The 15,492-nt window shown below is 40.4% G+C and overlaps 1 protein-coding gene across 1 annotated transcript in view; it reads right to left on the reverse strand.

Moving 5' to 3' along the window:
* ATP8A2 (ATPase phospholipid transporting 8A2) overlaps nt 1-15,492 on the reverse strand; it is a gene marked incomplete at its 5' end in the record, with an annotated part of 398,725 nt that overhangs the window by 302,186 nt on the left and 81,047 nt on the right. The window contains 2 exons of the mRNA XM_058185167.1: nt 1,034-1,098; nt 9,833-9,971. Of these exons, the coding sequence (XP_058041150.1) occupies nt 1,034-1,098; nt 9,833-9,971 (204 nt within the window). The remainder of the gene's footprint in view (nt 1-1,033; nt 1,099-9,832; nt 9,972-15,492) is intronic.

The raw sequence follows: 15,492 nt of genomic DNA on the forward strand, positions 1-15,492 counted from the left end.
TAGATATTGGATTCTCAGATCTAAATCTCAAAGTCTATCATTTTCAGTATATTAAAGAATGCCAATTTTTCTGGCCCAACCACATTTATTACAATGTTTGTGCATTAGTCTTTATTTATTTATATATACTCTATTCTGAAGGTTTAAATGGAAAGAAGGCAGAAGCTTTCTACAATCAAATTATCCAGATAAAAATATAAGCAGAATAATATTATTTTCCCTGGACCTTTAAGATCTTTTACCCATTACTCAAGTTTACTTCCCACCCAAAGCATTTTTATGGTTCATAGTAAAAGGGGTAGCTTGTGGCATAGTAGACTGAAGTTGAAAGAGAGGATTCTCCCCAAATTTAGTAAAGGGCTAGAAGCAACATTTTAAGGCAATTTCAGCCCTATATCCCAACCATCTTAACCATCTTAACCATTCTCATCTTAAGAAGTCATTTGATGGAATGGACGGGGTGGGCTGCTGGGGTCTCACAGACGTTTGGGAGAACCTCTAGCTAAGATTCTGTATAGTTCAGAGAACCCCCCAAATCCCAATCCTGGCTGGCCCGGTCCCTCCCTGCCCACCCCTTCCCGGCCTTCCCACGAGTCCCCATGCAGCCCGTTTTGGATGCAAGTAAGTGCAGGGTGTATGCGGAGGCTCGGGGAGGTTGAAAAATAGGCCTGTTTTCACCCTCCCAGAGGCTCAAGGAAAGCCTCCGGAGCCTGGGGAGGGCAAAAACACCCTCCTGCTGTGGTGCAGGAGGCTGATTAAGCCACGCCCACCATGGCCACGCCCACCCAGCAACCAGGCAGAGAATCCCTTGCTAAAATTTTTGAAGCCCACCCCTGGGAACTGGTATGCTTCAATAAGAGTGAGATGTAATTTGAAGGCCCATGTGTTTCGGGGTCCTTCTGTACACATTTGTCTGGTTGTGTTCTGGTTATGTATTGGTAAGCTTAGATTGAAAGGAATAATGGCAACATTTAAATCAAACAGAACAGTAGAATTGTATTTAAATCAAACAGAACAGTAGAATTCCACTTACATCCAAAGAATCTTCATTCACGAGGATGAGAGTCATACTCTGGGAAACAAGCCTGCAGGAGTACCCTAGAGAAATAATCAACATACAATGGATGGTATCAGAAAATAAAATCAAAGGGCTCATTAAAAAAAAACACCATCTTGTTTTCTTCATGCTAAAAAGAGCAAAGCATCTTCTTCAGTCATCCTATCATCATAAGTGAAAGTACAGGGCTAGAAAGCCCAAATTCTCAATCAACCTCCCTTCCTTCATTGGCACATTTGCCTGAGTTTGCAGACCAGCCGCTGAGCCTTCCTTTGTGCAAGTTTAATATATAACTAGGAATCCTCGCGGACATTTCTAAATTGTGTAAGTATTCGCAGAGAATCTGAGAATTTAACAGGATGTACAAGAGATTCCCACCATGACCCTTATGTCATTTTTAATTGTGTGCAAGAAACACATGCCCAGTGTAGTAGGAAATCAAAATATATTTTTTAAAAAAAGAGCTGTGCTGAATCAGGTAACAGCCTCCCCTAAATTAGCATCCACCAGCCAACTTAAAAGGTTGTGCACTCTCGAAATTGTTCGGTCTCAAAGCAGCTGAAGAATGCTGGATTGAGGAAGCCTGGACTATGTAATACATCCACTTGATTCCCACAGTGGCTGGTTAGACACTCCTATGATGGTGCCTCTGCAATAAAGTATAAGAATGGCAAAATAAAAAACAACAAACCATTTTTCATCATTTCCCCAGTCTCACTGAATCTAAGAAAAATAACAGGGCCTGCTTTGCCCATCAAACTGATACTGGTTGCAGGTTATTTGCTTACTGTATTTGTGTTTGGCTTAAAGTGTTATGTAAACCAAGGCACTTTGATTGGTAAGCTACAGTTTATGGCTTACCCTGTTATGCAAACTCAGCCAGCTATGTTTTATTAAATAAATCATGGCTTTATTTACTCAGGCCATCTAGAAGCTGCCCATCTCCTATTGTGTATTGTATTGCACTGTATTTATACATAAAATTTAATCATTGTCCATCTCACTCATATAATGAAAGGAAGAAAGAAAAGAAAAGAAACCATGAGTGACTTGAAGATAAATATTGGAACAAACAAACCACCACCAACAACAACAACAAATCTAATGGGGGCTCAACCACCATCCTGCTACTAAGTTCAATAACCAGGTCTTTAATAGCTCCCAGCATGCCATCATGGTGAGACCCATCCGGATAGTTTGGAGATCTAATTCCAGAGGGCAGGTACCATGACAGAGAAGGCATTCTTACTTGTCCTGTTAGATGACATTGCTTAATCAGGGATTTGAAGTGCACCCACTTTGTCTAATTACAGTAGTTGGATAGAGACAAATGGAGAAAGACTTTAGTTCCAAAGCCATAGTATGAGCCCAGCATAAAGAGAATATAGCAATGAAGTCAGGATACTAAGAAGCAATTGATTCAACTCTTTATGGGAGAACTAGACAACCTGTGACCCATTGGCTCATCGTCCCAGAGATATTTCCTTACCTAAACAGAGAAACAGAATGGCCAAGGCAAAAATGGAGTGGGAGTGAAAGTGACTTCCTGCTAGCCTGTCTTGAGTCTGACCACCCTCCAGCATCCAATTGTGGACTGGTCTACTTGGCCACCAAAGGGCTGGGACAGAACCAGTCTACAGAATCTCTGGGAAGCATGGCAGCAGTGAAGCAACTATCAACTTTTCAAATTTCAATCCCATGGAATGCAGGGTCCATGAGAGTTTTTGTAGTAGATAGATAGTCTTTTGGAATGGAGGGGGCTCTTTGTTCTATGTGCATATTGAAGTCAAAGAAAGCCCATCTTCACATTAGTCTAATGTGGCTTGCTGGCTTTGGCTTAGGGTCATTTGTAAACTCAGCCACTACAGTTTGTAAAAAACATGTTTAACTGCTTATGCTTTTGGTGAACCGGGTGAACCCTGTGATTTATTTGTTTATTAAATGTATTTGTTTGTTGATTTCTTCCAACAAACCTAGGCTAAAACGTATCATGATTTGATGTAATATGTACAATGTATGAGTCCAGCAACTATCAGATAAATCAGATAAATTTCATTGAGGGCGGCGTCAGGTTTGTGTTTGATCTCAGGGGACCAGGGTGGGCATGGCCAGCTCAACATCACTTGTGTTGGGGATGCCTGTGGTGGCCCGAGCAGTCTGCCAGCGAAAACGGGCTCCCGAGTTCTGTTTTCACCTGCGATGGCCTCCTGCAACCCTCTGCCAGAAAAAACAGAGCTCAGGAGGGCTGCCCGCAGTCTCCTGAGCTCCGTTTTCGCTGGCAGAGACATTGGTGGCTGGTCCTTCACTGTTTCCAGAGTGGTCCTGTGGGCCAGATCTAAGCACCCCGCAGGCCGGATCAGGCCCCCGGGCCTTGAGTTTGACACCCCTGAGATAAATGGTCTTATTGAAAAGTATTTGTATTATTATTATTTACAAAATTATACAATACTCACAATGAAGAATAGTAACGTAAATGAACATAAATTATTAGATTACATCTGAATAAAACTGAATAAAATTTGGAGGGGGGAGGATTAAAGTTTATTATCAAGAATAAAAACCAACTATAGACAAATGCAGTGAGTTTCTATAAGGTCTCTTTAAAGGCCTGTATGCTGAACAATTTCATAATGCTGGAATCAGGCCTGACATGCCAAATTATGTTTTTAAAAATTCTTTGAGAAATAACAGCTTTAAGGATTATTCATCAAGTGAGACCTGGTTTTTCCCCTGAGAATGACTGTGGACCTAAACTGTTACAAATTTGGTATAACTAATTGAAAGGGATTTTCTGGTAGTTTTTGATTGGAACAACAGCTGCAGCAGCGAACAGTAATTTCTAAGCTTCTTCTTGCTGTTTTATTTTACATATTTCATATCATGCAAGACGCCACTTGACAAGTGGAACTGGAGACTAGCAAGGCACATTCTACTGAATTCCTCAGTAATCAGCAAGAGCTCACATTAAATTATGCAAGGAGATTTGCATCGGGATTGATTTCTCAAATACATACATACACTTTCCTTGGAGATGTAAAGAGAAAAGGGCCTGTGATAATATTAAACTGTTTACAGGAGAAGGCAGAAATATCTGTCCGTCTGTCTTCTATATATCATCTATCTATGTATCATCTATCTAACATCTATTTATCTATTTATCTATCTATCTATCTATCTATCTATCTATCTATCTATCTATCTATCTATCTATCATCATTCTAACGTCTATCTATCTATCTATCTATCTATCTATCTAACATCTATCTATCTAACATCTATCTATCTATCTATCTATCTATCTATCTATCTATCTATATCTATCTATCTATCTATCTATCTATCTAACATCTATCTATCTATCATCTATCTAACATCTATCTATCTATCTATCTATCTATCTATCTATCTAACATCTATCTATCTATCTATCTATCTATCTATCTATCTATCTAACATCTATCTATCTATCATCTATCTTTTATCTATGAATCTAATGGCATTGGCCAGGTTATATGAGAGGAAGATACATTCACAGTCAAACAAAAACCTATCTCAAGCAGTCAAAATGTGATATCTCTCCTTCTTCCCATGGCATGATTGGGCCACAAGCCTAGGAATAAATCCTCAGGCTTTGCCATCAAGATCCATACTGAACATCCTCCTTGATTTGTTTTAGCTACTGAATGTATTTTTACATTTTTCACTACTGTGGGAAGCAAGAAAAGCCATATGATTTACTGACACTTCGTTTCAAATGTTACTTCTAAGGAGGCTATTCCAATTTTAAGTGTAAATAATAGGACCTACTAGCTATTTAATGCAAGTGAAGTCAGGATTTTGTCATTAAAAGCTTTGTTAAATTATACTTGAGCACCTGGTCTTAGAGTGTATTGTCTTTGGAATCAGAAAAGTCAAACGCATTTGGTGCAAAAGCACCTGGAATTGAACAGAACAGTGAAAAATTAAACTCCAGGAAGAGTACATGGTAATATTGTTAATAAGGAGGGGTGTTACTAAATGCATGGAAAATAGAGAAAAGGTTAGGAAATGGACAGTTGGAGTTATAGAATTACAGCTTAAATTAACTTTGCAACAAGCTCCCCCTCAAGCTTTTGCAAGAAGTTAAGACTACCAGCACCCTTAAATAATAAAATCCATTAGGAATACATATCAGAGGGATTCTGTGAAAGAATGGACTTAAATAAACTGGTCCGGAGACGTCCCAACTTTTTAACAAAACTTACTTTGAATACTTTGGATACATCACTGGTGCATAAATAGCACAGCCTGGCAATATGACAATAGCATCTATTGGAAGTAATCCTTAAAAAATCTTGTAAATATTTTTCTATTTTTTTCTTTAAAAAAATCTGTAAAATCTTGAAAACTGAATAAGTACACTGTGAAGCAAGGGGTTCAAGCACTTTCCCTTGAGGGTTGGTCCAGGGGTGAAATTCAACTGGTTCAGGCCAGATCGCACATACCGGTAGCAGCAATTTTAAATTGTTCACCGAACTGGTAAAAACCATCCCTGGTTGGCCCCACTCCCACCTGCTCACTAGCTTGCCTGCCTTTGCAAGCTGGCCATGGCGACCACCGGGAAGGCTGAGTGGAAGGCAGGTTAGCAAGCATGTTGGGGCCGAGGGAGCTAGCAGCCTACTCCCTTCCCCACGGCCCTGCCTTGCTTCCACCGCCTTTGGCATGACCTGAGTATAACTCATAAAATCATCTGCTACAATGTCCTTCCTGTCCAAGACTACTTCAGCGTCAATCGCAACAATACACGAGCACACAATAGATTTAAGCTTAATGTGAACCGCTCCAATCTTGATTGTAAAAAATATGACTTCAGCCACAGAGTTGTTAATGCCTGGAATGCACTACCTGACTTTGTGGTCTCTTCCCAAAATCCCCAAAGCTTTAACCAAAGACTATCTACTATTGACCTCACCCCATTCCTAAGAGGTCTATAAGAGGCGTGCATAAGATCACCAGCGTGCCTACCATTCCTGTCCTAATGTTCCCTTTGATTGTATCCAACTCGTATGGTTATTTCATGCTTATACTTATATATACTGTTGTGTTTGACAAAATAAATAAAAAAATAAATGCTTGCTTGCCTTCCACACAGCCTTCTCAGCAATCCCCCATGCTTGCTTGCCTTCTGAGGTCCGGTCCCACATCCAGCCTTTGACAGGAGGCGTGCCGCTTCCGGCCTGGCCTGGCCAACAGGTGGGCGGGCGGGCCTTGGGGGAGATGCAGCTGTTGCACTGGGACTGAGAGGGGTGGCGGCACTGCATATGCAGCCCCAGGACATCTGCCCTCCCTCCTGGAGCGCTGCTGCTGCCCTGGAGCTTGCCTTTGCCTCTGCAGCCTGCTGGCCCCCTGGGGCAATGCAAATACTGCTTTTGACCTTCTCTTTCTGGGCACAGCACTTCTGCTTGTTGGGCTGCTTCCCTGAAGCCAGCAGCTCCGCAGCCAGCTGCTTTGCTTTTTCCCTCTTTTTGGGAGGCTCGCAGGAGGCTCGCAGGAGGCTTGCGCAGCTGCACTGGCACTGGCATAGGGGAGGCAGGCAATCCAGGAGCCTTGTGCTGGTGCTTGTTCGGTGCAGCTGCAGGCAAGCCCAGAGACAGTGGGACGAAGGGGCTGGTGCATTGGGATCGTCTCTGTCTCCCCCATGCCTCTGCCTCCACCTTCTGCTGGTGTCATCACGCAAGCCTCCCATGAGGAAAAAGACGGAAAAAGCAAAGCAGCAGCTGCACTGAAGCAGAGGCATTCTGAGCCTTCAGCGTATGCCAGGATTGCAATGCTGAAGGTTCGGAATAGAGTTTTTTCATGAACGGCAGGGAAATGGGGAAGGGGATTTTCCTGCCTACCATTCTTCCCTCAATCTGTGCTGAGCTTGAGGGATGGATGACAGGCAGGAAAACCCCCCTCCCCATTTTCCTACCTTTCGCGAAAAAGGCTCCATTCCGAACCTTCAGCGTATCCCAGGATTGCAACACTGAAGGCTCGGAATAGAGCCATTTTCATGAAAGGTAGGAAAATGGGTAAAGGGATTTTCCTACCTGTCATCCATTCCTCAAGCTCAGCACAGATTGAGGGAAGGATGGTAGGCAGGAAAATTCCCCTTCCCATTTCCCTGTCATTTGCGACAAGGAGTGGCTGGGAGGGGAGGGGTCGGGTGAGGTGCCCCTCAATGTGAGTGATGTCGATTTGGCCATGCCCACCCAGTCACATGACCCTCCACCAAGCCACACCCACCAAGCCACACCCACAGAACTGGTAGGGAAAAAAATTGAATTACACCCCTGGGTTGGTACCTGTGCATGAATAAAAAAATTAAGAACTTATTTCCTGTAATACCTCATTTCCCTTTTCGGAATAATTTCCTTCTTAGTTGGATAAGTCTCGCAAAAATTTAAATTATCCAGATGCATTTTATTTTTATTTCCCACGATCCTTTTGTGTTAAAGGGTTACAGCAAATACAAAGAAAATGCAACTACTAATCTAAGCATCAATGTGTTACTTGCATAGTTACTATTTAACCCAACGACTCAGATAAAAATAATTGAAAATGGAACTCTTGACTCAATCATATGATCTGATTCTTTGATAAAGGAAGACTTCTCCTCAGTTCTTCCCTGTTCCTCCAAGAGAAAGTGCCTGTCTTAAGGAGGAATTTTAGGAAACTTTTTCCACAGTGACCCCTTTGAATATCAGAATGGCGTCAACCCTGTTAGCCTTTCATAAAACTATAAAACCAGCCTTTTTCCATGCCTTCGGTGCTGAATGTCTTAAGGTCTCCGTTTCCTGCTTGTATTGCTAACTGGCCAAGTATCTCGCCTGATATATCTATATCTATATCTATATCATCTATATCTAGCTATCTATAGGATGTTTTTATTGTTTCAAAATGTTATTAGTTTTTAAATTGTAATATATTGTTTGAATTGTAAGCTGCCCAGAGTCATTGATTGAGATGGGCAGCTATAGAAATCAATCAATCAATCCTTCAAATAAAGAAATAAAGCTTAAACAGATTAGCTGGAACTGAAAAGCAAGGGGGCAAATACAGATTATTCATATAACACCAGAATAAAAAATATTAATACTATAATCAAAATATTAGGAAAGTGATAGTAAGCTCCATTTAAACACCCAGAAACTAGCTAACATTCTGTCTGAATTTCATTTGCAACTGTCATTGGGCATTATTGATTTTTTAATTAAATTCAGGATGCTATATAATTGTTGGGTTTTAGTTACTATTTAGTCCAGGGTAGTCAACCTTTTTATACCTACTGCCCACTTTTGTATCTCTGTTAGTAGTAAAATTTTCTAACCACCCACCAGTTCCACAGTAATGATTTATAAAGTGCGCATTGTGGATTGGGTTTGGGTGGGGGGGTACTGGCTACCAGCTCTGCTTGTCTGTTACAGCTGGGTGGTGTGAGGGGAGATGCGCGAGCTATTCTGAGACGAGGCTCTTTTGTTTGCGGTCACACTATAGCGCCATTTAGTTTCACTTATGTAACATGAACTAAACTTATGCGCGAGCAATACAAATAGTATATTTTCAGAAATTTAAACTGTCACGGGGAATTTTATGAAAACCTAATGAAAATGTTTTTAAATAATGCTATGAATAAATTTTTAAAAGTCAATTAAATGTAAAAAAAGGAAAGTGCTTCAGTATTGGATAAAACCCCTACCACCCACCATGAAAGCTGGAACGCCCATTAGTGGGCAGTAAGGACCAGGTTGACTACCACTGATTTAGTCTATATGTCGGAATGAAAGTGACTTAAGTTTTATTGAGGAAAACCATAGGAACGTTAAGGTTTTTAATGATTTTGTGATATTATCCTTTTGGGTTTATGCCCTATTTATAGACCACTGAATCATAGATCATTTATTATTTTTATATACTTGAAATTGCTCACAATTGCTCCTTTCATCATATTTTGACTGATTCTCTCTGCCCCATTTACTGCAGCTCCGTTAAAAGAAAAACTTTTGATTCATACAATATATTTGGCAATTGGTGTTGATGCTATTGCAGTAATTATTTGATTGGTTAGATTTCTCTCAGCGTATCATGTATACCCTTATTATCCATTAAAGTAACATAATGTAGCATAATTAATACATATATATATATATATATATATATATATGTTTATATATATATATATATATATATATATATATATATATATATATATTTGTTTTCTGAGGTTTTCACGGGTGTTTGTATGTAGGTCTTTGGTTGTTCGGGTTTTCTCCTGTGTAATTGGAAGTGTCTTGGCGACGTTTAAGTCTCATTCGTCATCTTCAGGCTTCAGCTTGGTGCTTCTTGCTCCCAGAAGCACGGCTGAAGCCTGAAGATGATGAATGAGACTTCGTCAAACGTCGCCAAGACACTTCCAATTTTACACGAGAAACCCAACAAGATATATATATATATATATATATATATATATATATATATATATATATATATATATATATATATATATATAATGAGAAGCTAGAATCAATCAAGTTGCCTGCACTAATGACATTCCTTGGAATTATGGATACAATATCTGTCTTAAGGAAGGAATTTTCCAAATATTCCACTGATTGACTGTCTCCTATAGAGTTCCAATCAGTCAGATTATATGCCAAAGAGTACTCTTTCATTTACACCATAACCTCAAGATCTGCATTTTATATCTGGTGGCATTTGCAAGGGACAACTACACTGGGAACATTGAACAGTTGTTACCTATATTGAGAGCAGTTTCTTGTTTGTCCCCCGTTAGTACCCAAATTTTGATCTCTGCTTTTATTAGAGTAGATATTGTTTCCGGGACGCCAGCTTGAAGGCGATCCTCAATGGCTGTTGCACCCAGAAGCAGCAATTCCTGAAGGAGAAAGAAATGGACGATGTTCAAAAGTAAAAAAATAATGAAAGCAAATAGTGTCTTACTTTTTTTTTGGTTGTTGCTGACAAACCAATGTAGTTGATGGACATATAAGCATAAACCAGAGGTGAAATCCAGCAGGTTCCGACAGGTTCTGAAGAACCAGTAGCGGAAATTTTGAGCAGTTTGGAGAACCGGCAAATATCACCTCTGGCTGGCCCCAGAGTGGGGTGGGAATGGAGATTTTGCAATATCCTTCCCCCAAGAGTGGGGAGGGAATGGGGATTTTGCAGTATCTTTCCTCTGCCACACCCACCAAGCCACACCATGCCCACCAAGCCACAGAACCCACAGATCCAAAAAAATGGATTTCACCACCATAAACCTAGCCATTTCAGAAATCATTAGTATACCATCTGCTTTGGCTAGAAGAAATAATAGCAATTGCAACTTTAAGAGGTTAGCAGTGGAGGGAAGCCTGCAGAATTACCATGTCAAGCGTGAACTAAATGAAACGCTTACCTGACACTTCCCACCAATCTTGCCTTTAATTATATTCCTCCAAACTGTTCAAAAATGGTCCTGAGATGCTTTGAGTGCCAAGGGCATAAAGGGGCTACATTAGGCATCGTAACATCCTTAGGAGGATTAAGGAGGACAAATAATAAAATGGGCATCACAGTGTCAACAGATTTAAACCCTAGATTTAAATCCTATATAATGCTGTACAGAGGCTGTATTCTGTAGTAGTTGATCCCCATTAGGGTTTGTTTTTTTAATATCTGCAACAAAAGCAAGTTATCTAGCCAATCATGGCCTAATTCTTGCACAGTAATCCTTTACTGTTGAGTTGTTGATAAGACATTCATTGCCATATTCTGGGTAAAATTCTGACATGGAGGGGTCTCCCAAAATCAGGGATTCATAGCCTATGAAGGCATTTTCTTGGAGGCTGGCAAAGAAGCGGGGACAAGGCACTGAACTAAGCCTCAGACTCCCTCCACGGCAGACACATTTCAGAAAGGAAAATCTGATTGCATATATTTCCTGGCATCGTTCCAAGGGCTGCAGAATCGAGTCCTGAAATGCCTAGTTTCCATCCATTTTCTAAAAGCTTGATTTCTAAAAGGGGCTTAGAAGGAAGATACTCTTTTTATAGCAGGTTTATAGCTTTCTAAATAAGAGTGGTGCGGTGACTTAAAGGTGGAGCTCTTGCCTCACAATCAGGAGGCTGGGAGTTGGATCCTAGGTAGAGGCAGATATTTCTCTCTCTAGGCACAATGAGAATATATCTGCTTATCTGCATTGGCGACAGGAAGGGCATCCGGCTATTAAACTCTGCTAGCTCCCTTCACTTGCACAGATTCCACCCCACAAGGGATTATGGGGTTGTTAAATGATGATGATGATGATAGCTTTCTAAATCAGCACAGTAAAACTGTACTGTTGATATGACCACATAGGCAGCCATGCAGAAGTTAACCGCATGTGCTAATTCACTGAGTTTGCCCTTAAGTTAAACATGCTCTTGTGCACATATAATCATTCATGTAATGCTAGCTTTCACACAATGAATGATATTATTTATATGTCTATTACAATATACAGTATGTGAATTCATAAGTTTGAATTCACATACCGTATATTGTATATACAGTATGTGAATTGATGAGTTCACATACTCATACAAATGAGCTCCAATTTGAACCTTGCTCCATGTGAATGGCAGAAACCATAACTGTCTATACATATCATTTGCCAAAAGCTGTGGCTACAAATATATTTAATGGGTTAAAAAATAACTGAAATTTTGAAAAACAGAGAAAGAACATGATGTTTTCATAAAGAAAAAATGTATACATTCAGTCACTACATGATGTATTCTAGAAGAGGAATGTTTAGGTTACAAAACCAAACGTACAAGCCAAATATTCATTTAAGAGATGATTAGTGTATTTTGAAAGTTATGCTGTAACAATTAAAAAAACAACAACACTTAAACATATGTTCCAGGAAAACTATCTTTCGATGTAATATTTTTAAACCAAATGTTAAGCCACAGGAATGGAAAACTTTTGAGCAGTTTTGAGCAGTTGACCTAAGTGTGAGAAAAATTGAATAATTTTTGAAAAAGTGGCATTAGGAAAAATTATAAGGGAATCCAATTTTTTTAATCCATTTGTTTATCTTAAGAAAAGATACACTCATCCCCTTTGGTCCCTCCCTTTAGTAGACAAATTCTAACACAATAGGAAAGGACAGAGATGGGCTACTCTCATATTTTAGTTCCATTTTTCAGCACACTCTTGCAGACCAGCTTGTCATTTTCATCCCAGTTTACAACGTCTGAGATGAAAAGGTTCTGAATTATGAAACTGCAAAGAACCGGAAATTAATCTTATTGTTTCCCTCCAAGCCAGGGGTCTTCAACCTTGACAACTTTAAGCCTGGAGGACTTCAACTCCCAGAATTCCCCAGCCAGCTTTGCTGCCTGGGGAATTCTGAGAGTTGAAGTCCTCCAGGCTTAAAGTTGCCAAGGTTGGAGACCCTCTGCTCCAAGCTACGCTGCTTTTTCCAAAACACAGCAAGTTCCTTCGAGGGTTCCTAACCAGTGCAATTTTATATGAAAGCTGAAAATCATCAAAACTTCCCCATTAGTCAAATTGTCTTATTCGAACTGACTTATTTAAGAAATGTATAATTTATGACTCTTGACGGTGTGCGTCAATAAAAATCCTGAACGAGCCAAGCCAAAGTAAAATGATAGAAAAATCAATTTAAAAACCGCATTTGAACACAAGCGCATAATCAAGACTGGGAACTTAGTAGCATTCACAGTCCCAGCAGGACAGGCGCAATTACCATCCTGGCCCAACTCATAGGAGAAAAAAACAGATCTTCAGAGCTCTACAAAAGAGGCTCTGAAAAAAACAAATAAGATCAGGTCTGTCTGAATTTTGGGGAATGGGGGAAGAGCGGTTTCTTCCAAAGGGTGATATCCAATTAAATGCTTTTCTCCGATATCCAATTAAATACTGGGTCAAAGAGGGGGCCAGGAGCATGCTTATTCTTCACAACACAGTAGGGTGGACAGAAATAACTATAGGAGAGTCTCACAAACTATGAATTGCACATAGGTGGTTACCAGAAACCAGTACAGCTTACGTTATATTGGGGTACCAAAGTGTACCCTTTAACTACTGATATTGTTGCATTCTGGATGATTGCATATGCTGATGCAATAAGAGTGCAGCAATACTCACACATACTTTTTACTCATTGTTGGTCAGATTTTGTTTATCTTCTGCCAATTGTATTATGTTTGCCATTTCGTCTCGCACAAAATGCAAGGGATTCTCCAGTTTTCATGCCTGTATGATTTAATCAATACACGAGAATCCCCAAACAACCCAAGCTCCTTCTGGGTCCATTACTTCTCTGTGGCAAACCAACTGAACAAATCCTGTGATGAAAGGCAGCCCTAAAGAACTCCAACTAGAAGTGGCTGTCCGTGATAGAGAAATTATAATAACAACCCATCCAGGGGTGAAATCTAAAAATTTTCCCTACCGGTTCTGTGGGCGTGGCTTAATTGGTGGGTGTGGCTTGGTGGTCAGGTGACTGAATGGGCATGGTCAATAATAATAAATAATAAAAATAATAAAGTATACAAAACTTGGGTGGCATCGGTCTACCTTCTTAAAAAATAGAGGCACCGGTCTACTAGCTGCCTACAGCGCTGATCAGTTGTAGTGCGGCCCTTTGAAGTGCCGCGGCAGTCATTTAAGGGCATTTGCAGCTATATCACCCCTGAGCGCTTCAGGGACAGAGAAGAGGAACAGCGAGGCATGGGCAGTGGGGGGGAGGGATTTTTGCTACCGGTTCTCCAAACTACCTGCTCCCATTGCTACCGGATCGCGCGATCCGGTCCGAACCGGGAGCATTTTAGCCCTGAACCCATCCCCAATTCCAGATAGCATCACAACTGTCTGAGATTTTTTTTTTAAAAAAAAACCCAGCTCTTCTTCCTTGTGAGTTAGACATTCAACAGCCAGCATCAGGTCCATGGTTGCCATGATAGTCTTGAACTTTTGAGTCATTTATGACTCTTCTCACACCCAGGGATGGCAGACTAAAGTCACCCAAGACCACCATCAACCCAGCCACATCATCCAGCAACTCATGTAGAGAGAAACAGCTGCTCAGCAGAAAGCTGGCAAAGTAGCAATGGTTGATTCCAAATCTAACTTCACAAGCAATTGTATATTTTACAAATGCAGAGGAGCTTCCAAATGACCAACGCTACTCCCCTAAAACCTGAAGGACTCATTTTATTTACTGGCCTCCCCAGGCCCCAGTAATATATTATTAAATCATATATGATTTAATGAGGCAGATCTGAGACTAACCCCGCTATGAATAGCAGCAACTGAAGATTGGGGCCACCTAAGGCATGGCTCCTATGACACAAGCAAAGTCCAAGCTCCAATCAGCTGTATGCAGTGACTAGCAACTGATTTAATAAATGGATAATAGTCAACTGGCTCCTAATAAACAGCATTTTGGAGATACTTTTTCTCCAAGTATTTCTCCAAGATACTTTTTCTCCTTAGCTGTGTAAAACCTAGATTGGAATAGTACCCCATTTTAACTCTTTCTTTCCCAGGCATAATTGTACAACATCTGAATAAAGGAGGGAGTACAAATTTAAAGGAGCAAAATTATGTTTATTAACCTTCTCAATTATCTCATAACACTCTTCCAACTTTTGAGTTCTGTCTTTCAAATTTGTGCTGGCTTCATTATATACGTCCAGCCATTCCTGATAAGCGTTTTCTGATAGGTCTGCATATGCGATGCACAAAGTCCTCAAACCTAGAAAAGGAAATACAGAAGTTCAACCCAAACATCTAGAGAGGTTAGGAATTTGGCTTAAACTAGAGACAGAAAAGCAATTATCAAGTAAATGAACAAACTTGATGTACCCGAAAACCTCAAACTGCCTTCCCACACAGAAGCTGATTTTCAAAATTATTAGAGTAATACATTTGAGATTATAAATTGTACACTCAAATGTATTTGATGCAAAAAAAATAAATCCCCAAGGAATATAGGCAGTCCTTATTTATCAATCACAATTGGGGCTGACAACTCAGTTGTTAAGTTTCACTAAGTGAAACCACAACTGTGCTTATGAACTTAATTTGACTTTCCTTTGCTTTACCGACCTGCTAAGGCATGGTGTCAAACTCATTGAAGGCCACATCAGGGTTGTGTTTGACCTTGGGGGGGATGGGTGGGCATGGCCAGCTCTATGTCACTTGTGTCAGGGGTGCCTATGGTGGCCCAAATGCTCTGCCAGTGAAAACGGAGCTCACTGACAGAGGCACTGTGGGCTGATACTTTGCTGTTTCCAGGGCAGCCCTGTGGACCAGATCTAAGCACCCTGTGCCTTGAGTTTGACACCCCTGTGCTAAAGTTATAAATGCAAGGGCTTGATGCTTTTTTTCATCCCCTGTGT

This window comes from Ahaetulla prasina, chromosome 5 (assembly GCF_028640845.1).
Source record: "Ahaetulla prasina isolate Xishuangbanna chromosome 5, ASM2864084v1, whole genome shotgun sequence".
Taxonomy (NCBI): domain Eukaryota; kingdom Metazoa; phylum Chordata; class Lepidosauria; order Squamata; family Colubridae; genus Ahaetulla; species Ahaetulla prasina.